The sequence below is a fragment of the Aotus nancymaae genome, unplaced genomic scaffold, assembly GCF_030222135.1.
Source record: "Aotus nancymaae isolate 86718 unplaced genomic scaffold, 86718_ANA_hifiasm-v0.15.2.pri h1tg000006l, whole genome shotgun sequence".
In the NCBI taxonomy this organism is placed as follows: Eukaryota; Metazoa; Chordata; class Mammalia; order Primates; family Aotidae; genus Aotus; species Aotus nancymaae.
The window spans coordinates 75,937,705-75,962,727 of record NW_026988417.1 but is presented as its reverse complement, the minus strand read 5'-3'; the positions used below and the strand labels follow the sequence as shown (position 1 = coordinate 75,962,727).

At 39.1% G+C, this 25,023-nt stretch overlaps 1 protein-coding gene across 4 annotated transcripts in view; it reads right to left on the bottom strand.

Annotated features, from left to right (window-relative positions):
- Window positions 1–25,023, bottom strand: part of COPS4 (COP9 signalosome subunit 4) — a 44,555-nt gene that overhangs the window by 14,158 nt on the left and 5,374 nt on the right. For 2 of the 4 annotated variants that reach the window (XM_012447033.3, XM_012447031.3), the window contains exons 2-7: window positions 18,645–18,724; window positions 15,055–15,206; window positions 14,392–14,495; window positions 7,478–7,631; window positions 7,158–7,308; window positions 972–1,142 (exon numbers count right to left, since the gene is read on the bottom strand). In XM_012447033.3, coding sequence (XP_012302456.1) covers window positions 972–1,142; window positions 7,158–7,308; window positions 7,478–7,631; window positions 14,392–14,495; window positions 15,055–15,206; window positions 18,645–18,724 — 812 coding nt within the window. Of the gene's footprint in view, window positions 1–971; window positions 1,143–5,405; window positions 5,457–7,157; window positions 7,309–7,477; window positions 7,632–14,391; window positions 14,496–15,054; window positions 15,207–18,644; window positions 18,725–24,495; window positions 24,591–25,023 lie in introns of those variants that run through there. The other 2 variants (XM_064368702.1, XM_012447030.3) reach the window with 2 other exon arrangements.

The following is a 25,023-nucleotide window of genomic DNA, read 5'->3' as shown; positions in this document are numbered from 1 at the left end:
AAAATAGGACGGGATAATTATGCTGTGTTATAATTTAATGCTAAGATTAATTTTTTTGGGGGGACGGCATTTCGCTCTTGTCGCCTAGGCTGGAGTCTAATGGAATGATCTTGACTCACTGCAACCTCCGCCTGCTGGGTTCAAGTGATTGTCACACTTCAGCCTCCCGAGTAGCTGGGATTACAGGCACCTGCCACCAAATCCAGCTAATTTTTGTATTATTAGTAGAGATGGGGTTTCACCATGTTGCCCAGGCTGGTCTCGAACTCCTAACCTTAGGTGATCCACCCGCCTCAGCCTCCCAAAGTGCTGGGATTACAGGCATGAGCCACTGCACCTGGCAGATGATGCTTAAGTTACTTACAATGCCTGATTTTTTTAAGTCAGGCATTATAAGCATAATCTACAATTTTTCTGCTTTTACAGTTTCCAAAAAATGCATTATTTCACAAAATGCTTTATGACAGGGCTATTATTTTTAATACCATAAGCCTAGATCTGTAGGCACTTATCTTCAGTCAATAATTCCTCTTTTTAGCCAGGCACAGTGGCTCACACCTGTAATTCCAGCACTTTGCAAGGCTGAGGCAAGCAGATCACTTGAGACCAGGAGTTCAAGACCAGCCTGGCCAAAATGGTGAAACCTTGTCTCTACTAAAAATACAAAATTAGCTGGGTGTAGTGGAACATGCCTGTAATCCCAGCTACTCAGGAGGCAGAAGCAGGAGAATTGCTTGAACCTGGGAGGTGAAGGTTGTAATGAGCCAAGACTGCACCATTGCACTCCAGCCTGGGCAACAAGAGTGAAACTCTTGTCTCAAAAGAAAATAAAAAATAATTCATTTTTTTAATGAGGAAATGTTATGTAAAATTATTATTAAAAGACAGCAAGATGCTTCTAATTTAACATGATTTCCACTAGTCTGTACCTAAATACTGACTACCATATACACATAAGACATGATCATTACCATCAGCTGTAGTTGCTTTTTGGTGAGGCATCAGCATGGCAGCAAATTCTTGAAGCTGATTTCCTCTGATGATCCTATCCAGGTACATTTTCTCTAGGATCCCATAGGCAGCAAGTTGCTGGCACCTTTCATCCTTAAAAAGAGTAGCTAGCATCCGAGAACGCTGCTGTCCTAAAGGAAACAAATGAGCATCAAATGTTTTTACAATGTTTCATCAGAAAAAAAAATCTATCTTACAACTTCATTCTTGCCTACTAAATATAAAGTCAATACTCATTATTCATGGTAATTATGGTCTGTAGTCACTGACAATGCTGAATTATCAAACACCAACCTGCTACTCCTATGGGAATATAAGGTTAGGTTCTTGTGAGCATCTGGTCACAACATTTTTGTCTGCCAATTAATCTGTAACCTTGTTTTATGTGTGCTTCTGTTTAAAGACATCCTATTTAATATATACTGTTGATTCGTTAACATTGAACTCATGGCCAACATTGTAAATCATACATAAATGAAGCTATCTAACACACATATTTTCTCCATAAGGCACTTAAGAACACCTCCCAGACAGCACTTCAGCACTATGGCCTGGTGCGATTTTAAACAGTAAAACTACTGATAACAGAACAAAAGTGTGAAAAACGTGATCTTAAACAGACCATAAAATGGACATCTGTGTACATTATAAAAGTAAAACAGCAAGCAGGGAATCTACATGTTCAACCTCAGGTGGAAACATGTGTCAGGACATTCAAATGTTTTGCCACCCTGCACATATCTGCAAATGACTGTGGAAATGCTGCAAGTATTGACTTTGAAATTATGAATAAACTTTAGCAAGGAGGAAAATTCAGAAACATGGAATCCACAGATAAAGAGGAGCAACTATATAGCCATCCATGAAAAATTTGGGATAGATGCCAAAATGTTACAAGTGGTTGGAAGAACAGGTGATTTCTATTTTCCTTTTCTTATATGTATTTCTATAATAAACATTCATTAATTTTGTTAATTAAAAATTTACAAAAGATGAAAAAATATCTGATGGGAAACTTAATATTCACAGTTTCAATTTATATTTTCTAGGACCTTTAGTGACAACTGATGACATTTAAAAAATCAAACTCATTAAAATGATCCTATCAATGACCTTTTTCTTTTTAAATATATTTCTAGCTCTTTTTACCAAAAGAGCCTAACCACAATGACACCCAGAAGCAATGAGCATATCTACTCATATCTACATATCCAAATCTTGGTAGCTCATTAAAAAGAGCTAGGAATCCTTGAAAAATAGCTGATTTCAAGTCTGAGGCAGGGAAAACACAAGATAAATTCAAGTCATCTTTTTCTGCTGATTCACAGGGAAGTCTTCAAAGATTAATGGGGCCATGTCAAAAAGACAGAACTGGCCAGGCACAGTGGCTCATGCTTGTAATCCCAGCACGTTGGGAGACCAAGATGGAGGGATTCCTTGAAGTCAGGAGTTTGAGACTACCCTGGCCAACATAGCAAGACCTCATCTCCATTAAAAAAAAAAAAAAAGACATAATCTAGTCATGTTTGGAACAATTTGATCATCAAAAAGAATAACAATTGTAATTTATTGTCATACACTGAATAAATAAAAAGGTGAGTCAAATATGTAAGAATGTTCATAGCAGTACTATTCCTAGCAGCCAATAAGAAATTAGGATAAATGAATTGTGGTATATTCATACAATGGAATATTATATAACAAGGAAAATGAAGAAAGTACAACTACACATAGCCATATGGATATATTTCATAAAATTGAGCAAAAGAAGCAAGACAAGAATAAATACACTATATGATTTCACTTATCAAAAAAAATAAGAAGGCTAATAATAGTGATTACTCTTGTAGGGTTAGGAGTTGGGGCTAGTGACTTGTAGAAAGCATAAAAAAGGCCTCTGAGGTGTTGGTAATATTTTGTTTCTTGTTCTGGATGCTGGCTACATGGAGGTGCTCAGTTTGTGAAAATTCATCAAGCTGTATACTTTTGATATGTGTACTTTTCCTGTGTGTATATCATACCAACAGAAAATAAGCAGGAAAAAAAAGTACAAAGTAAAAAGTTCCAAATAAAAGTACAAAAAAGGAAAAAAAAAGTTCATGCAGTAGAATTAGCAAATCCCCATTTTGTAACATACAATGTAATGAATGACCCAAGCAAGGATTGTTATTATTAATTTTTTTTCTTTGATACGGAGTTTCGCTTGCGTTGCCCAGGCTGGAGTGCAATGGCGTGATCTCTGCTCACCGCAACCTCTGCTTCCCAGGTTCAAGCAATTCTCCTGCTTCAGCCTCCCAAGTAGCTGGGGTTACAGGCATGTGCCACCATGCCCAGCTAATTTTGAATTTTTAGTAGAGACAGGGTTTCTCCATGTTGGTCAGGCTGGTCTCAAACTCCTGACCTCAGGTGATCCACTCACCTCGGCCTCCCAAAGTGCTACGATTACAGGCATGAGCTACTGCTCCCAAACCTACGCAAGGATTATTTATGGATGATAATTTATTATGTAAAAGAAAGTAGAGAACAGAAGGGTTTTTTTTGTTTTTTTGTTTTTTTTTAAGAGATGGGGTTTCACTATATTGGCCTGGATGGTCTCAATCTCCTGACCTCGCAATCCACCCATCTCGGCCCCCCAAAGTGCTGGGATTACAGGTGTGAGCGACCCGCCCAGCGAGAACAAGTTTTAGTATCATGGAACACAAAGTTTATTGATATGGTTTCAGAGTCCACATCGCTACTAACATGTAAGAAACCAATCATTTGTCAGCCAGGCATGGTGGCTCATGCCTGTAATCCCAGCACTTTGGGAGGCCAAAACAGGCAGATCACAAGGTCAGGAGTTGGAGACCAGCCTGGCTAACATGGTGAAACCCCGTCTCTACAAAAATTTAAAAATTGGCCAGGCATGGTGGCACGTGCCTGTAATACCAGCTACTCAGGAGGCTAAGGCAGGAGAATTGCTTAAATCCAGGAGGCAGAGGTTGCAGTGAGCTGAGATCATGCCACTGCACGCCAGCCTGGGCAACATGGCGAGACTCTGTCTCAAAAAAAAAAAGAAACTATACCATCTGTCTAGTACCAAAGAATATCCACAATTACCTGAAAATGCGATTAAAATGTGCTTATCTTTTCAAGCTACATGTCTGTGTGAGGCTGAATTTTCTTCATATACTTTAACTAAAACAACCTATCAAAATGGAGTGAATGTGGAAGTACCTATAAGAATTGAGCTATTTCCTATTAAGCTAGACACTGAAAAAATTTTTTAAATGTAAAACAATTCCATTCCCAGTAACATTTTTTGCTTTGGAAAAAATATAGTTATTTTTCATAAAAGTATGTCATTTATGTTTATATGTAATGGGTCTATTACTGTTAATTTAAAATAAATTAATAAATTTTCTTAAATTACTCATTTAATTTCTAATAATCAGTAGATATAACCTAAATAAACAAAAGTTTTCAGGTTCTCAATACTTTTTCAGAGCGTAAAAAGGTCCTAACACCAAGGAATTTAAGAACCTAAAGTACTGAAAGAAAACATGGGGGAACTTAAAACTACATATAATTTCATAGTAGGGAAGACTCTTTTAAGCAAGTCAACAAAACCCAGAAGCCATTAAAGAAAGATTAATAAATGTAATTAAGTAAAAATTAAAAGGTTCTGCATGGCAAAAATGTCATAAATAAAACCAAAAAGGAGATAAGTCAGGAAAAATTTTGATTTTCCTTTATATCTAAAGAGCTTTTACAAGTCACCCAGAAAAGACAAACAACTCAAAAAATGGCCAACTGACATAAATGTATAATTCACTCCATAAAGAAATACAGATTTTTCAACAATTTTTTAAACATATGAAAAATGCTCAAGAGCATTCATAAATGCAAATTAAACCTAAAGTGAGATACTGTTTTTCATCTAAGAGATCAGAAAAGATTTTAAAAAAAAGTGAAAAGAAAGGAAAAAAAAGTGGTAATACCTGTGTGAGGAATCAGGAGCTCATGAATGTTTCTGTTTGGAGTGTAACAGTACAAGGCAATGTGTAACATCTATCAAAAATTCAGAAGTATGTACCTCTGGATCCAGAAAGTTAACCTATACATATATTCATACATGTGCATAATCACTATAGCGTTGTGACTGACTAAATGAATAATGATAAAGCCAGATAATAGAAAATCAAAAAGAATGAGTTATATGTACTGACATGTAAAGATCACTATAATGATGTATACAGTTACAATAAAAAGGCAAGCTGCAAAAGTGTGTATACCATGCTACCATTTGTATTGAAAGAAATCTAAGAAACCAGTAAAAGTTCTTTAGAAAAGCTGGGTGCAGTGGCTCACACCTGTAATCCCAGCACTTTGGGAGGCTGAGGTGGGCAGATTACCTGAGGTCGGGAGTTCAAGACCAGCCTGACCAACATGGTGAAACCCCGTCTCTAAAAGAAAAACAAAAGAAAACATCACCCCAAAAGTTCTTTAGAAAAAAAAGCAGTACCATGTTCATGTACTGCCTTTTCAGTAACAAAAAATAAAATAAATAAGATTACTAGTCTATAAAGAATAAAATGGGATGGGGGTAGTGGCTCACACCTGGAATCTCAGCACTTTGGAAGGCCAAAGCAGGTGGATCACTTGAGCCCAGGAGCTCGAAACGAGACTGGGCAACATGAAGAAACTCCATCTCTACAAAAAAAAAGCCAGGTGCAGTGGCTCACGCCTGTAATCCCAGCACTTTAGGAGGCCAAGGTGGGCGGCTCACAAGGTCAAGAGATCGAGACCATGCTGGCCAATATACTGAAATCCCGTCTCTACTAAAATACAAAAATTAGCTGGGGGTAGTGGCGTGCACCTGTAGTCCCAGCTACTTGGAAGGCTGAGGCAGGAGAATTGCTTGAACCCGGGAGGCGGAGGTTGCAGTGAGCTGAGATTGCGCCACCACACTCCAGCCTGGTGCCTGGTGACAAAGCAAGACTCTGTCTCAAAAAAAAAATATATAAAAACATTAGCTGGGCATGGTGTGTGCCTATAGTCCCAGTTACTTGGGAGGCTGAGATGGGAGGATCACTCAAGTCCAGGAGGTTGAGGTTATGGTGAGCAGTGATTGTGCAACTGCACTCCAGCCTGGGTGATAGAGTGATTTAAGAAAAGCTATGGGTAGGCCAGGCGTGGTGGCTCACACCAATAATCCCAGCACTTTGTGGGGCCAAGGCGGGTGGATCATGAGGTCAGGAGTTCGAGACCAGCCTGGCCAACATGGTGAAACCGCATCTCTACTAAAAACACAAAAATTAGCTGGGTATTGTGGCAGGCACCTCTCCTGCTCAGGAGGCTGAAGCAGGAGAATCTCTTGAACCCCAGAGGCAGAGGTTGCAGTGAGCCAAGATGGCGCCACTGCACTCCAGCCTAGGCAACAGAGTGAGACTCCTTCTCAAAAAAAAAAGGAAAGAAAGAAAAGCTATGGTTTAGAATTAGCATTTCCTCTTAATGCCCTTTCTACTTCATAAGTGATTTACATGCTATAATTTAGTAAAAAGAACAAAGAATATTTATTTGTTACATGTATTGAAGAAAAGGATGAATATCAGATCTAAAACTGAGGCTTGAAAGTTAAAAAAAATTCCAAAAGCAGTACATTAATTATCATTTCATCAATCTATAGATTTTAATTTTTGTTTCACTCTGCATAATTCTCACTTAATTTGATATCCATTTCTTTCTCTTTTTTTTTTTTTTATTTTTATAAGAGACAGGATTTCACCATGCTGGTCAGGCTGATCTCAAACTCCTGACCTCAGGTAATCCACCTGCCCAGACCTCCCAAAGTGCCGGGATAACAGGCATGAGCCACCATGCCCAGCTGATATCCATTTCTTTAGTAAAATTTTAGAACTAAACTTTACATTATCTCTTTTAACTATTCTTAACACATATGCATAATAGACTGATATGAGCATATTAAATTATTTTAACAAATCATTTTATTTGTTTTTATTTAAACACTTAAACTACATTTACCATAATTGTATTAAGACATCCCTTTGAAGAATAGTTCCTTGCTAAATTTCCCAATAGTAACCAACCTCAAGTTATCAAGCAAAGATAACTGTTCATTTAAGCATAAATTACTACATGTTTACCTGCTGATGCTAAGATGGTACAGTGCAAAGCATGTTTTAAGGCCTCTAGTCTTTCACTTTCATGGACTATTGTCTTGTAAGAGAGCTCATTGTACCTTTGTGCAGCTTCAATGAATTTTCTTCTATAATCAAGAACACGTGCATAGCATACCTACAGAGGGAAAATGTTTCAATTAGGGGAAAAATTAAAAAGTGAGAGGAAAAAAAAAAAACAGAAAGCATTTCTAATATTTAACAGCATCTATCAGATGTTCTGGAACATCTTAGTATGCCACAATTTCTCCAAAACAAAATTAATTCCAAATCAACTCAGCTGTTACCTTATAATGTATCTGTAACTGTTCATTGGTTGATTCATTCTGAAGCAATGATGCTCGATTTATGTAAGCCTCTGCCTGGACTGGATCATCATCCTCCAGATATAGCCTAGCAATCTTCAAGTAAGTCTCCAGTTTATAATCTACATTGTACTGTCTAGGATGTAACAGAAAAACACATAATGAGTCAACATTTTGTCAAGAAAATTTTAGGAATAATAGAAGATATGCTGTTTTTGCCTCACATATATTCTGGTACCATAAGGGAATCAAACTTTTTACTGCATTATACAAAAACTAAAAAGTAAGTTTTATTGAATTTTTATCATCACTGATCCCATTATATCTTAGCTGCTTTTAATCCTCAGATAATCTTACCAGCTAAAGCTCTTAGAAGAACCACTTCCCAGTTTAGGGGTATATCATATATGACTAGGGAGACAACCTTCCTAGAAAACAATTTGGAATTATGCTCTCCAACCATCTGTTGAATCCTTTAAAACACATATACCCTTAACTCACTATACATTTATCTTTAGAAAATAAATCCTAAGGCCAGGCAGGGTGGCTCATGCCCATAATCCCAGCAATTTGGGAGACCTAGGCAGGTGGATCACCTGAGGTCAGGAGTTTGAGACCAGCCTGAACAACATGGTGAAACCCCATCTCTACTAAAAATACAAAAAATTAGCCAGGCGTAATGGCACACACTTGTAATCCCTTGTAATCCCTTGTAATCAGCTACTCAGGAGGCTGAAACAGGAGAATCTCTTGAACCCAGGAGGCGGAGGTTGCAGTGAGCCAATATCGTCCCATTGCACTCCAGCCTGGGGGACAGAACAAGACTTCATCTCAAAAAAAAAAAAAATCAAGAAAAGAAAACCTAAAAAGATAGCCAGGGATGTCCACACGTATGCATCTAAAATGATATTCATTTGTAAAGTTATTTATAAATATCTATGCTAGGAAATAAATGGAAATCACCCATTATGACATTATTGGTGATCAAGTTGTCGTGCATAAAAATGGTAGAATACTGTATAATTATAATCATTATTATGTGACAACAGTCACCATGTATTTTTGCTAAGTAAAAAAACCAGATACAACAGTATGTAAAAAACTATTAAAATATATTTCTATACACACATATCAAAATAGTAACAGCAATTATCTGTAGGTAGTGAGATTATAAGTGGTTTTCATTTTCTCCTTCATCTCTGTGGTCACATTTTATGCCAGAAATACATAACTGAAGTTCTCACATAATTCAAAACTCATATAATTCAAGATTAATCCTAACAGAAAAATTCTATTTACCTGTAAAAGTGGTGCCACCATGTGGCAAGAACACAGAGTTTATAATTCACTTGGCCCCAGCTTTGAAAATAATTCTATACTTTATTGATTTGGGAGGGAAGGGAATGGGAGGAGAAATTTATGCAACTTTGTTTTGCATATATTAATATTCTGTATTTTTTCCATTCACAATTCAAATTTACATTAATTGCAATGTATAGCACTATACTCGAAGTTTCCAATTTTTTGCCGTGTAACTGTTACATCAATTACTTTCATAATCAGAATGAATGATTTTTTGAAAGAAAAAGTTCCCATTTATTCAAAGTCTACATTTAGTCACTTTAACTTGTTTAGAAAACCAGTGACATTTTTATCTCTTTGGTTTCCTCACAGATAAGCTAGAGTACCATTAAAATGATAATTATGACCACTGAAAAAAACAATATCTAATTTTATATTTATTTCAACTACCACTGAAAATAAATCAATTGCCCTGTGCTAGGGAGAAAATATAAGATCAAAGCAATCAAGAAAACCCTTCAAACTACCAAATTATTAAGGGGACCTTGAAATGCAAAATTCAACATCTACATATGAAGGCTTTTTTTTTTTTTTTTAACAAACTGGCTGCTTTTTCAAGGAGCATCATTACCTAGTAATTTCATAAATAATGCACAAAAGGCAAGATGTCTGAAGCAATGTCTGCCTCACTATTGCAAATATTAATGAAGATCAAAAAAAAGAATCCCTCCTTCACAGGTGAAGTAGAGAGTAAAGGAGTAGAGAGGCAGCTGAAGATATTTTTAAGTCCTTCACAGTTGGTGCCATTTTATACCTGCCAACTTGAGGAAGTGTTTTCAATACAATAACCAACAGTCTCACACCTTTCATCCTTCTCATACAATATACTTAGGAGAAATGTTTCATAAAGAACTCTAAATTAAAAAAAAAAAAATTATACACATCAAGAGGTAAGACTAGTTGGGTAAGAGTTATAAACTATCTTTTTTTTTTTTTTTTGAGATGGAATCTCACTCTGCCACCCAGGCTGGAGTGCAGTGGCACCATATCAGCTCACTGCAACTTCCGTCTCCTGGGTTCAAGCAATTCTCCTGCCTCAGCCTCCCAATTAGCTGGGGTTACAGGTGCCCACCACCACACCCAGCTAATTTTTAAAATACTTTTAAGAGAGATGGGGTTTCACCATGTTGGTCAGGCTACTCTCGAACTCCTGACCTCAGGTGATCTGCCCACCTCAGCCTCCCAAAGTGCTGAGATTATAGGCATGAGCCACCATGCCTGGCCCCATCTTTTTTTTTTTTTGGTCACCCAGGCTGGGGTGCAATGACGTGGTCTTGGCTCACTGTAGCCTCCACCTCTTTGATTAAAGCGATTCTTGTGCGTTAGCCTCCCCAGTATCTGGGATTACAGGCACACACCACCACATCCAGGTAATTTTTGTATTTTTAGTAGAAACAAGGTTTCATCATGTTGGCCAGGCTGGTCTCACCTCAGGAGATGTGCCCACCTCGGCTTCCCAAAGTGCTGGGATTACAGGCATGAGCCACCATGCCCTGCCATCTTAATATTTTTCAATTGTTTTTCCACCTCACTTTCTCTAGTATCTCAAGACCAACAATCCTTGAACCCACTGTGCCCTCCAAACCACTTTTCCCTTACATGTCACTGCCTTTCCCCATAAAGGCCTCACTTCCCTCTTTACCTAGCCTAACTCCTGTGGTCACTCATTTTAATCGCTTATAATCATTGAATTGCATAGGCACTCATCTCCCTTGTCCCTCTCTTGCTGTCACACTTCTTGGGAAAAAATCCTAACTGTGGTTAAATCTAATTGTTTGCTTACTCCTTTCCTGCAAACAATTAGATTGTAATTGAACTGTTCAACTATGTAGCTGAACTGTGATGGGAAAAAGCACCAAATCAAATTTTTTTATAGAGATGGGGGTCTCAGTGTGTTGCCCAGTCTAGGCTCAAATTTCTGGGCTCAAGGGATCCTCCCACCTTGGCCTCTCAAGTAGCCGGGACTACAAGCATGAAGCCACTGTGTCCAGCATGACTGATCCAATTTTAATCATTATGACCTTCAAACAAGCCCTTAATGCTGCCAAGTTTATATGCTGAGTCCATGCACTGTCCCACTCTCTTAAGGGGATTACTTCTCCATTATTGTCTCTCCTCAACCTCACGATCCACCCCCATCCACCCTTCCAGCTGATGTCTCTCATTTCAACTTCATTAGGTATATTAAAGCAAGGCTGGGCATGGTGGCTCACACCTGTAATCTCAGGATTTTAAGAGGCCAAGGCAGATGGATTGCTTGAGCCCTAGAGTTTGAGACCAGCCTGGGCAACACAGTGAAACTCCATCTCTACTAAAAATACAACAAATTATTATTATTATTAAATAATGATAGACTACTTAATAATAAAATAGTAATAAATTAGCTGGGCATAGTGGCATGCACCTATAGTCTCAACTACTTGGGAGGCTACGAGATGGACGTTGCAGTGAGCTGAGATCATGCCACTGCACTACAGCTTGGTTGACAGAGCCAGACCCTCTCTCAAAACCAAACATCCAACAGAAAAAGAATACTGAAGCAATGCATTGAAAGAGTACTTGCAAAAACTCCACCACTATATCACTAATATATCTACCAATATTTTTATTGTCACAACTAGGAACAGCAGTACTATTGGCATCCAGCAAGCAGAGGACTGGTGCTGCTAAAATATCCTGCAATACACAGGACAGCCTCCACAACAAAGTTTCTAGCCGAAAATGCCAGTAAAGCTGAGGCTGAGAAACTCTGCCACAGATGAACTACCCTTCTCCTATCTAAAGCCTATCCCTGTGCTAGATTCCTTCCTCTCTTATCTACTCCTGCAAGAATCCTCTCCCCAATTCCCCTATACCAAATTTTTGCTTTCTGTTGGATCATAAAGGAAAAAGTAATCCCTAAGCCTAATGTCTGCTGTCATCTTCTACCCTATTTTTTTGCTACCTTTTCTTGTTTATTTATTTATTTTGTTTGTTTGTTTAAGACGGGGTTTCACCATGTTGGTCAGGCTGGTCTTGAACTCCCAACCTCAGGTGATCCGCCCGCCTTGGCCTCCAAAGTGCTTGGATTACAGGCGTGAGTGACCACGCCTGGCCTTTGCTACCTTTTCTAAAAACTCCCCCACAGGGCTGCCCATACTCACTCTCTCCAATTCTTCTCTTCCCATTCTCTCTTACACCATGTAATCAGACTTTCCAGCATTTCACAAAAATCAGCTCTTGTTAAGGTTATCAGTGGCCTCTACACTACTAATGCCAATAGTTAACCCATACTCCTTATCTTACTTGACCTATCAACACCATAGCTCATCACCTGCTCCTTGATATATTTTCCTCATTTGGCTTCTAGGACACTACTCTCCACACTATTCTGATTTCCTTCTTACCTCAGTGGATAATCCCTATTGGCTACATGTTCCCCCAGCTCCTGACCTCTTTTTTTTTTTGAGACAGAGTCTCTCTCTGTTGCCAGGCTGGAGTGCAGTGGCACAATCTCAGCTCACTGCAACCTCCACCTCCCAGGTTCAAGAGATTCTTCTGCCTAAGCCTCCAGAGTAGCTGGAACTACAGGTGCACACCACCACATCCAGCTAATTTAGTAGAGATGGGATTCCACCATGTTGGCCAGGATGGTCTCAATCTCTTGACCTTGTGATCCGCCCGCCTCAGCCTCCCAGAGTGCTGAGATTACAGGCGTGCGTCAGCACAACTGGCTGGCCCCTGACCTCTTAACATTGAAGTGCTCCAGGCCTCAGTACTCAGTCCTTTTGTTTATCTACATTCCCTCCTTTAGTCATCTTATCCAATCTAATGGCTTTAAATTCCATCTATATGTCAATGAGTCCCAAATATGTATATCTAGCCCAGATATCTCTTCCAATCTCCAGACTAATATATTCAACTCCTTACTACATATTTCCACTTGGATATCAGATGTCCAAAATGAAACTCTTGATATTCCCTATAAACCTATTCTGCCCCACTCCATCTTTCCAATTGCTCAGGTCAAAAATCAGGACTTATATTGACTCTCTTTTGCATGCTCTACATACAAGCTATCAGGAAATCTTCACTCTACCTTAAAAAACATACCTAGATTCAACACCTCACAACATCCATCTTATCTGTGGTACTATATAAGGCTTTTTTTAAAAAGACAGGGTCTTGCTTTGTGCCCCAGGCAGGAATACAGTGGTACAATCACGGCCCACTGCAGCCTCAAATTACTGGGTTCACACAATCCTCTTGCTTCAGCTTCCCAAGTACCTGGGAGTATAGACGCATATCACTAGGCCCAGCTAATTTTTTTTAAAAAATTTTTTGGTAAGGAGGAAGGCGGGGGGTCTCACAATGTTGCCCAGGCTGTTTCAAACTCCTGGGCTCAAGCAGTCCTCCCACCTTAGCCTCTCAAGTAGCTAGGACTACAGGCGTGTGCCACCATGCCCAGCTATTTTTTTTTTTTTTTGGTAGAGATGGGGTCTAGCTATGCTGCCCAAGCTAGTCTCAAACTCCCGGGATCAAGCAATCTTCTCCCACCTCAGTCTCCCAAAGTGCTTGAACTATAGACATGAGCCACTGCACCTGGTCTCATAAGCCTAACTAATATCCCTACTTCTATCACTGCTTGCCTACAGTTTATTCTCAACCCAGTAGTGACAGTAATTACTTAAAACAGAGGTCAGATCATTTCACTGTTCTGTTCACCATTCTCCAATGGCTCCCCCTCATTTCACTTACTGGAAAGCCAAATTCCTTACAATGGCTTATAAAACTCCACATAACCTGGCCCCCAGTGCTCTCTCTCTCATCCCTCATCCTTGCTCTTTTGCTCACTCTACTCTATCCACACTGTCCTCCTTGCTCTTATTAAGAAAACACTTCAAGCTTGTTCCCATCTTAGGGCCTTTGCACTAGCCATCTCCTCTAAGAGTATCTAGTGATGATATTCAGCCAAGCATGGTGGCTCACACCTGTAATCCCAGAACTCTGAGAGGCTGAGGTGACAGATCGCTTGAGGTCAGGAATTTGAGATCAGCCTGCCTAACCTGGCGAAACCCCGTCTCTGGTAAAAATACAAAAACTAGCCAGGCATGGTGGCATGCACCTGTAGTCCCAGCTACTTGGGAGGCTGAGGCAGGAGAATCGCTTGAACCTGGGAAGCAGAGGTTGCAGTGAGCTGAGATCACACCACTGCACTCTAGCCGGGGCAACAGAGCAAGATTCCATCTCAACAAAAAAAAAGTATCTAGTGATATAGTGATATTCTTCCCCAGATCCTCGTACCTACTCCCTTACCTCCTTCAAGTATTTGATAAAGTGACATTAGAACCACTCTACCACCCCAATCACCCTATTTAAATATACGTACAACTGTCCTTACTTTGCCCTTACTTTTCTCCACAGCACTTATCACCTTCTAACATACTAAGTTATCTAATTGTTTATCTGTTTTCTGTACTAGAATGTAAGAAAAAATATGTGAGCAATCATATACATCCTATATATAGTCATCCAATATCCACTATTTACTATACTTTTGTCCTGTTTCCAAAGGAATTCCCACCAACACTTGGGCTGCATTTCTCCAGTCTTCTTCTTTCTCATATATGGACGCAAGATGCTGTCTTATGGAAGCAACCTGGAATAATAGGTATACATGTCAAACTATTGCAACTGACATTAGTAACTAATTAAAATAAATAGGAAAGTTATTCTCTATCATGGCAACATACTAAGCTGCCAAGCAAATAGTAAAAGTTTATCTAGACCATCCAAGTTTTCCTATGAATTTTGAATTTACAGAATATCAAAGTAGTGAACTGAAGCAACACATTTCTGCAATGTGGATTATGGCAAAATATTGTAGTTTAAATGTTAAATTTAGTTTGTATGTTCCTTGTGTACATGATACTGAAGTTTTCCTATATTTTCAGCCTAAATACCAATTTTACTGATTTTAAAAAATTGTCTAGAGAGCAATATTTGGTTCACAAAATCAAATTTTAATTTATAAGCAAATGTCAGTTGGAGTTGTAACATCCTAATATTTAGCTGATTTTGCACCATAAAACGCTGTTTGGAACAGTTTTGTCAAAAATGAAATTGTATGATTATCTCCTTTAAGAATTTAATAATATCAGATTCTCAAAATAACTGCTGTTATCTCAGGTTAAAAAACCACTACTCTAGATTTTTACCTGCTCCTCAAACGAAATGACTCTAGGCTGGATCTTTTCCAAGGTGAAGTGATAGATTTCTTTGGCTGTGCTATCAGGCAGGTTAGGGAGATGTGTGCAAAAATCAGTCAGCAACTGCCTCGAGATCACAAGACTGACATTCTCATTTACCACTTGTTAAAAAAAAAAAGAGATAAGAAAACATGAATTACTTATAAATTGTCGTTAAGCAATCAATCTTACTTAAAATGAATACTAACAACAATCTATATTAGTGCAGCCTTCAATGCATTATTCAAGGATTTCCATACCCCTATTATTTTATATTACATCATCAGTTTTCCATATGCTACATTAACTGATTACATAATAATAACTACACAAAAACAGTAAACATAGGCCATGCATGGTGGCACACGCCTGTAATCCCAGCACTTTGGGAGGCCAAGGTTGGCAGATCACAAGGTCAAGAGATCAAGACCATCCTCGCCAACATGGTGAAATCCCATTTCTACTAAAAATACAAAAATTAGCCAGGCATGGTGGTGCACACCTGTAGTCCCAGCTACTCAGGAGGCTGAGGCAGGAGAATCGCTTGAACCTGGGAGGTGGAGGCTGCAGTGAGTCGAGACTGCGCCACTGTACACCAGCCTGGTGACAGAGCAAGACTTCATCTCAAAAAATTAAAATTAAAAAAAAAAAAGTAAAAAAACTTTTTTTTGAGCCACCACACCCGGTCAAAATAACATACCTTTTCTTTTTTTTTTTTTTTTTTTTTTGAGACGGAGTTTCGCTCTTGTTACCCAGGCTGGAGTGCAATGGCGCGATCTCGGCTCACCGCAACCTCCGCCTCCTGGGTTCAGGCAATTCTCCTGCCTCAGCCTCCTGAGTAGCTGGGATTACAGGCACGCGCCACCGTGCCCAGCTAATTTTTTGTATTTTTAGTAGAGACGAGGTTTCACCATGTTGACCGGCATGGTCTCGATCTCTTGACCTCGTGATCCACCCGCCTCGGCCTCCCAAAGTGCTGGGATTACAGGCGTGAGATAACATACCTTTTCTAAAAAACAGAAATAGTTGAAAAAAGTTTTAACAGTTGAGAATTTTGTCTTCTTTAATTTTCTACAAAGTAAAGGCACAAAAACACCTATATTTTTATTTTATGTGCTTATAATCCCACCTTGTTCCAAAAAAGAGTTTAAAAAGAAAACAGTGAAATAATTTTCATGAAATTTAAGTAAAGCAAGTGCTGCCAGAACAGTTATTGCCACTTATACTTTCCCAATAAAAACAATAAATAAGAACTTCAGGTTGGGCATGGTGGCTCACGCCTGTAATCCCAGCACTTTGGGAGGCCGAGGTGGGCAGATCACAAGGTCAGGAGTTGGCAACCAGCCTGACCAACATGGTGAAACCCCGTCTCTACCAAAAATACAAAAATAAGCCAGGCATGGTGGTGCACACCTGTAATCCCAGCTACTCAGGAGGCTGAGGCAGTAGAATCGCTTGAACTCAGGAGGTGGAGGTTGCAGTGAGCCAAACTGTACTCCAGCCTGGGCAACAGAGACTTTGTCTCAAAGTAAAAATAAAAATAAAATTAAATTAAAAAATATATATATATATGTATATATATAAAAAACTCTATCAAGACAGTAAAAGAAAAAAAATAAAAACTTCAGTGAGCACTAGATGTATTATTTATAAACATTTATAAGGTGTGGATTAAGCACTGGAGCAACACTGTTTCTATCACTATGAACTATACGGCTTCAGACAAGAAACTTAACTCTCTGTGCTTCTGTTTCCTTATCTGTAAACCGAGGATATCACCTATTTCATAAGGTTGTTGTGAAGCTTAAATGTAATAATATACACAAAGCACTTTAAACAATACCTGGTACATGGCACTCAACAAATGTTACTATTATAACTATTACTACCATTTTAAATGCATCATTCTTGTGAACCATTGCTTAAATTACTCAGTTCTTAAAGCACCAGTTACTGTGAAAATAAGTGATTCAAAAACTGTTCAGTTGATGAACATGATTTTAACAGTAGATTGCTTTTCTTGGTGATTCACTGGATTCAAAGTTTATACAAAGATCCAAGTGTGTGTGTGTGTGTGTGTGTGTGTGTGTGTGTGTGTGTGTACATATATTTTTTTTTTTGAGACAGAGTCTTACTGTTACCCCAGCTGGAGCTGATGCAACCTCAGCTCACTTCAGTCTTGACCTTTGGGGCTCAAGCGATCTTCCCACCTCAGCCTCTCAAGTAGCTTGGACTACAGTCATGTGCTACCATGCCAGGGTAATTTTTGTATTTTTTTGTAGAGACGAGGTTTCTCCACATTGCCCAGGCTGGTTTTAAACTCCTGAGTTCAAGAGATCCCTTGGCTGGGTGCCATGACTCACACCTGTAATTTCAAAGTGCTGGGATTACAGGCATGAGTCACTGTGCCCAGCCAAGATCAAAGTTTATAAAAAGCACTATTCTCTACTACTACAGTGCAATGTTCTCAATAAACCACTCCTAACAGTTTTTCTGAAACCATTGCTATTTATCTCACACTGGAGGCCAGGATTCTTTAAGCAGTAACCTTTTCAGCTTTAAGGCAGTAACTTTTTAAGGCAGTAATTTTTTAAGGCAGTTGTAATTAGTTTATCATATATTAATCGGAATTCATTATTGGGTAATTCTGGATGCGACTGAGAAAACTGTTTTATTACAGGTGTCATTAGCCACTTAAAGTTACCATACAAGCTAGTATTACTCAGGGAAATATAAGCAAGTAAGAGTAGTATATCAGAAAACCTAGTTTCTAACCTGGGCTCTGCCAGCTAAATGTCCTTGAAAAAAAGTCACTTAATCCTGACACTCCTCTTACAACATATTACACAGGAATATCTGTACCTATACGGTCGAGTCATGGGGTTATTAAATGGAGCCTATGTGACAGATAATGCGTGTGAAAACACACTGCAAACTGTAAGTAAGGCACCATCAATATCATTAATGTTGTGAACTCACTATAAAATCCCAGCCTGTATTTTGAGTAATTTTCAAGATAACTGGATATGTTTGAAGTCAGGCACTGTGGAAAGTGTCTGGAAGAATGAAAATTTATAGTTCCAAATTCAAAAAACATAAACATTAATAACAGATAATACTTATATAGCATTTATTACATGCCAGGTACTATTCTAAGCACTTTATTATGTATGTTAACTCATTTAATCTCCCAGTAATTCTACAGAGTATCATATTCCCATTTTAAAGAGGAAAAGGAAGCACAGAGAGCCTAAATAATTTACCCAAGATCACATGCTCATAAAATAGCATAACAGGATTTGAATCCAAACTATTCTCTTTACTATTATGCTATATTGTCCCTCATCAGCTATTATAACAATAACCATACAAAACTTTAATTGGGATTGTAATTCTGAAGATAATTCATTGAAAATTAATCAAGTTGTAAACAATTGAAATTCCAAAATCAATCTCAATGCATATTTAATATTGATAATTTGATATAAAACAAGGCTTGAGAAAACTTTAAAGTCCAGCTCAGTATTACAAGGTAAGCATGAAATTTTCATTTCACTTACTTGCTTCCACAAAAGCTTTCAAAGCTTCTAGTTGTTCTGCTCCAGATAACTGAATGGCTTTTTCCAGGATCTGACGATACCTACAACGATACCAAATGAAAATAATGTTCTGAAGATACTCTATTTTCTAATGCAAACTTTTGAGGTTTACTTACTTATTTCTAATGCTAACTTTGATGTGTATTTATTCATTTCTACTTACCCTGGTTTCTTTCACAGTACTATAATTTGTTGTTTTCTTTATAGTATACCACAGATTTTTTTTAAAAGTTTCTGTCACAGGAAATATTAAATCTATAATTATAAGGTGCTACTTCATCTAGTTTTCAGTATACTATGCCAGAATTTTTTAAATTTCAAGCTCATCACAAGAAAGAGTGAATCTAAATTCTGTTACTGAATCTAAGGTGTCATTTTTTCCTGAAGGTTTTAGTTTTGAATTTAAACTACGAAGAAATTTCCTTTCAAATGACTTAAAAGATAAGCAGTATTTCCTTCAACTGCGTAATACATAAACACACAAAAATATTATCTGAGATGATCCTATGGACCTAATGTATGTAGGATCACCAACAATAGGATAATGTTGACTAGGCAATGAAACCAAACATTAGAGATTGAATGGCTTAGTCTGCACAAAATAAACTCCACCAAGCTAAATGCACTGATAGAATACCATTTATGATGTCAGACAGTACCTATTTATTCTTTATTTGCATTCAGATCTAATAACTATTACACCTAATATCTGTGACAACACAAGCTCCACAAGGACAGGAATTTTTGTGTTTTGTTCTCTGCTATGTAGACAATATTTCAAATAGTTCTTCGCACATCATAGGCACTCAAATATTCAATGGTATTGGTAACGTTTTATTTCTTAATGAGTGGTTAGTACATGAGTGTTACACTACTCTTTAGCTCTTTTGTCTTATAATCGTAATTTTTTTTTTGAGACGGAGTCTCGTTCTGTCGTGCAGGCTGGGGTGCAGTGGCACGATCTCAGCTCACTGCAACCTCCACCTCCCAGGTTCAAGCAATTCTTCTGCCTCATTCTCCTGAGTAGCCAGGACTATAGGTGTGCACCACCACACCCGGCTAATTTTTGTAGCTTTAATAGAGACAGGGTTTCCCCATGTTGGCCAGGCTGGTCTCGAACTCCTGACCTCAGGTGATCTGCCCACCTTGGCCTCCCACAGTGCTGGAATTACAGGCATGAACCACTGCACCCGGCTGATCGTAATTTTTTGTAAAAGCATTAAATATATTTAACAAACCTAATAGCATTGCAATTATTCGGAAAGTCATCTAGAATAGAGTTAAGAAATAAACATACAAAAATACGCCAGGAGTGGTGGCTCACGCCTGTAATCCCAGCACTTTGGGAGGCCAAGGCAGGTGGATCATGAGGTCAGGAGATTGAGACCATCCTGGCTAACCTGGTGAAACCCATCTCTACTAAAATACAAAAAATTAGCTGGGCGTGGTGGTGCATGCCTATAGTCCCAGCTACTTGGGAGGCTGAGGCACTGGAATCCCTTGAACCCTGGAGTCAGAGATTGTAGTGAGCCAAAATGGAGCCATTGAACTCCAGCCTAGAAACAGAGCAAAACTGTTTCAAAAAAAAAAAAGAAAGAAAGAAAGAAAGAAATACACAAATACAGGGCCTGAACTCATTCAAATTTATGACTTCTATTTTGTAGGGTACAACCTCAAGTTACCATTCAGCATTACTGACTCTCAACTCATACAAAATTCTCACGACCTTGGGTTATCTGATTTCTCAAAGTCACAATCAATCAAAATGACTTTAAGAAAGCAGGTATACTGATAGAAAAAAATAACAAATTCCAAAAGGATAAATAAATTAATCTAAGATAGCAAGGACATATTAAGTTTTTAGAAAATTATATTTTCAATTTTGCTAAGTTTGGGGGTCCTTCAAAGATAAAATTCAGTTATCTGAAAATTCACTGGAATCTTACCCTCTCTCTATATATTTACATATATGTGCATACAAACACACACACATATATACACATACAAAGTAAAATTTTCCATATGTTTATATTTATACATTTACTTTATGGCCCTGGGCATGCTTTCAGATAAGTTATACATTCAATGGTTTTTCATATTTAATTATATCTAGGTTTATGGCTAAGCTCTTACATTTATATTCTCATAGATTATTTTTCCTTTCTTTTTAGAGATGGGGTTTTACCATGATGGCCAGGCTGGTCTTGAACTCCTGACCTCAGGTGATCCACCCACCTCGGCCTCCCAAAGTGCTAGGATTACATGCATGAGCCACCACACCCGGCCATCCTCATAGATTTTATACTAATAATATTATATTCAAAGATAATAGTGCCTCACTTATATAAATTATATAAATTTGCTAATTAATCTAAGTTTTGCTGTTGTGCTTTTTGTTTCTTTTGGAGACAGGGTCTCGCTCTGTCACCTAGGCTAGAGTGCAGTGACATGATCATAGCTCACTGTAACCTCCAATTCCTGGGCTCAAACAATCCTCCTACCTCTGCCTCCCAAGTAGGTAGGACTAAAGGCATGTACCACCACTCCTGGTTAACCGTTCTTTTCTTTTTGTAGAGATGGGGCGTCACTACATTGCCCAAGTTGGTCTCCAACTTCTGGGCTCAAGCAATCCTCCCACCTTGGCCTCTCCAACTGCTGGGATTACAGGCGTGAGCCACTGTGCCTGGCCTAACCTAAGTTTTAACACATAGTTTCATAATTTATCAGTCAACTAATCTATATTGGGAAGAAAAAATGAGAACAAACCAATCTAAAAAGTGATCGAAGTTTTATACTCATCAAATTATATAATTTATAGCGGCCTTAGAAATTGCCTACATAGGCCAGGCGCGGTGGCTCACGCCTATAATCCCAGCACTTTGGGAGGTTGAGGCAGGTGGATCATGAGATCAAGAGATCGAGACCATCCTGGTCAACCTGGTGAAATCCTGTCTCTACTAAAAATACAAAAATTAGCTTGGTGTGGTGGCGTGCGCCTATAGTCCCAACTACTCGGGAGGCTGAGGCAGGAGAATTGCTTGAACCTGGGAGGCGGAGGTTGCAGTGAGCCAAGATCGCGCCATTGCACTCCAGCCTGGTGACAGAGTGAAACTCCATCTCAAAAAAAAAAAGAAATTGCCTACATAAATTCCTAATTTTATAGATTAATAAAGTGAGGGCCAGTCGCAGTGGCTCACACCTGTAATACCGGCACTTTGGGAGGCCAAGGTAGGTAGATCACTTGAGTCCAAGAGTTTGAGACCAGCCTGGGCAACATGGTAAAACCCTATCTATTCTTTTTTTTTTTTTTTTTTTTTTTTGAGATGGAGTTTCACTCTGTCACCAGGCTGGAGTGCAATGGCGTGATCTCAGGTCACTGCAACCTCCGCTTCCCAGGTTCAAGCAATTCTCCTGCCTCAGCCTCCTGAGTAGCTGGAATTACAGGCATGCACCACCATGCCCAGCTAATTTTGTATTTTTTGTAGAGATGGGGTTTCACCATGTTGGTCAGGCTGGTCTCAAACTCCTGACCTCAGGTGATCTGCCCACCTTGGCCTCCCAAAGTGCTGGGGTTACAGGCATGAGCCACCACATCTGGCCTAAAAACCCATCTCTACAAAAAAAAAAAAAAATACAAAAATTGGCCAGGCGTGGTTGCTCATGCCTGTCATCCCAGCACTTTGGGAGGCCAAGGCAGGCAGATAGCTTGAGCTCAGGAGTTCAAGACCAGCCTGAGCAACATAGTAAAACCTCATCTCTACCAAAAATATAAACAATTAGCCAGGCACAGTGGCACGCATCTGTGGTGCCAGCTACTTGGTAGCCTGAGATGGGAGGATCGCCTGAGCCTGGGAGGTGGAGGCTGCAGTGAGCTGAGATCTTGCCACTGCAACTCCAGCCTGGGCATCAGAATGATGTCTCATCTCAAAAATAAAAATTTTAAAAATAAAAATAATAATACAAAAATCAGCCAAGTGTGGTGGCATGCACCTGGACAGAGCAAGAACCTGTCTCAAAAAAAAAAAAAAAAAAGTGAGGTACAGCAGTGTGGCTACATGCTGCCTTATTTCTTCTCCAATACATAAATTCTAGTACCTAAGAACAGAGATTACCTTTTCACAAAAATAATATACAATAACTAACAAACCTGTTTTAAAACTGGAACTTAAGTAGAAATTTAATACTGTAATATAAAGTCATACCAAAGTGCTAATTGAGTGAGTCCTTAGGCATTTTAAGATGCTATATAAGATTCTGTGTATGATATTAAAAAGTTTTTAAATGATGTTAGTCTTTGAAGATCTTATGGCTGAGAAAATAAAGGGGATGATTAAAAAGTTGAGGTGATGCGTGGTGGCTCACACCTGCAATCCCAGCACTTTGGGAGGCCAAGGCGAGCGGAACACGAGGTCAGGAGATCAAGACCATCCTGGCTAACACAGTGAAACCCCTCTCTACTAAAACTATAAAAAATTAGCTGGGGGTGGTGGCATGCACCTGTAGTCCCAGCTACTCAGGAGGCTGAGACAGGAGAATCACTTGAATCTGGAAGGCAGAAGTTGCAGTGAGCCGAGATTGCACCACTGCACTCCAGCCTGGGCGACACAGCAAGACTCCATCTCTAAATAAAAAAATAAATAAATAAAAATAAAATGTTAAGTAATATATCAGTATTAAATTACAATATGGCCAGGCACAGTGGCTCATGACTGTAATCCCAGCACTTTGGGAGGCTGAAGTGAGCAGATCACTTGAGGTCAGGAGTTTGAGACCAGCTTGGCCAGCATGATGAAACCCCATCTCTACTAAAAATACAAAAATTAGCCAGTCATGGTGGCATGCATCTGTAATCCTAGCTACTCAGGAGGCTGAGGCACGAGAATAGCCTGAACCTGGTAGGCAGAGGTTGCAGTGAACTAAGATCCCACCGCTGCACTTCAGCCTGGGTGACAGAGTGAGACTGTCTCAGAAAAAAAAAAAAAGTATTAAATTACAACAATACAAAAACAAAAGTTACAACAAAACTGAACAATATAAGCAATATGACAAATGAAGAGGCAATATATTAATTCAAAAGAGAGTAAGGCCAGGTGAAGTGGCTCACACCTGTAATCCTAGCATTTTGGGAGGCCGAGGAAGGCGATCACTTGAGGCCAGGAGTTCAACACCAACCTGGCCAACATGGAGAAACCCCATCTCCACTAAAAATACAAAAAATTAGCCAGGCATGATGGTGCACCCCTGTAAGTCCCAGCTACTTGGGAGGCTGAGGCAGAAGAATCACTTAACCCGGGAGGTGGAGGCTGCAGTGAGCCAAGATTGCACCACTGTACTCAGCCGGTGACAGAGTAAGAATAAAATCAAAGGGACTAGATTTGTCAAAGAAGGCTTCATAGATAATAATAGCTTTTTATATGTGTACTCAGTATAAAAGAGAACTGTGACTGATATTGAGAATGTGACAAGTACCAAGTATTTTCTTCCTTAAAATTTGGGCTGGGCGCAGTGGCTCACGCCTGTAATCCCAACACTTCGGGAGGCTGAGCGGGGCAGACCATGAGGTCAGGAGATCAAGTAGAGACCTGTCTCTACTAAAAATACAAAAAATTAGCCAGGCATGGTGGCGCGCGGCTGTAGTCCCAGCTACTTGGGAGGCCGAAGCAGAAGAATCACTTGAACTTGGGAGGCAGAGGTTGCAGTGGGCCGAGATGGCACCACTGCACTCCTGCTGGGGGGACAGAGCAAGACTCTAACTCAAAAAAAAAAATCACAATGGGTGGTAAAGGCAGTTATTAATAGATCTTTCACTTACAGTAATGGTGAACTGGATGACTGGACCAATCCTCCCTCAAAAAAAAAAAAGCCGACATAAAAAGCTGAACGAAATGAAAAAAAATTTAATTGCATAAAATCCTAAAAAGAAAGAGAAAACAGAGAGAATAAGATAAACTATATATTCTGTCTGAAGGCATTTGCTGACTGTGGAAAGACAGCTAAGAGGTAGAGTGGCACTTCTTGTAGGGAGGAGAAGGTGAGCTCACTGCAAATCTGCTGGAAGCACTGAGAAGTAAGCTGGCGGACTAACAGAGCTGCACAAATGGGAATGGAAATTCCATATCTGCCAAAGGAGGAAACACACACTTTGGAAGTAAGGTTACAAATTCTATTCCAAGACCACCTAGGTAAACCAAAAAAATTCTGAAGCCTTGGTTCTACACAGTTAGCATCCTCAGGTAACGAAATTTCTCTGTAGAATCAACAAAAGCAACAGACAATAGCAACAACCAATGACTTCAGATAGTAACTGGAGTTATTAGAAAGACCAAGATACAATTTTTAT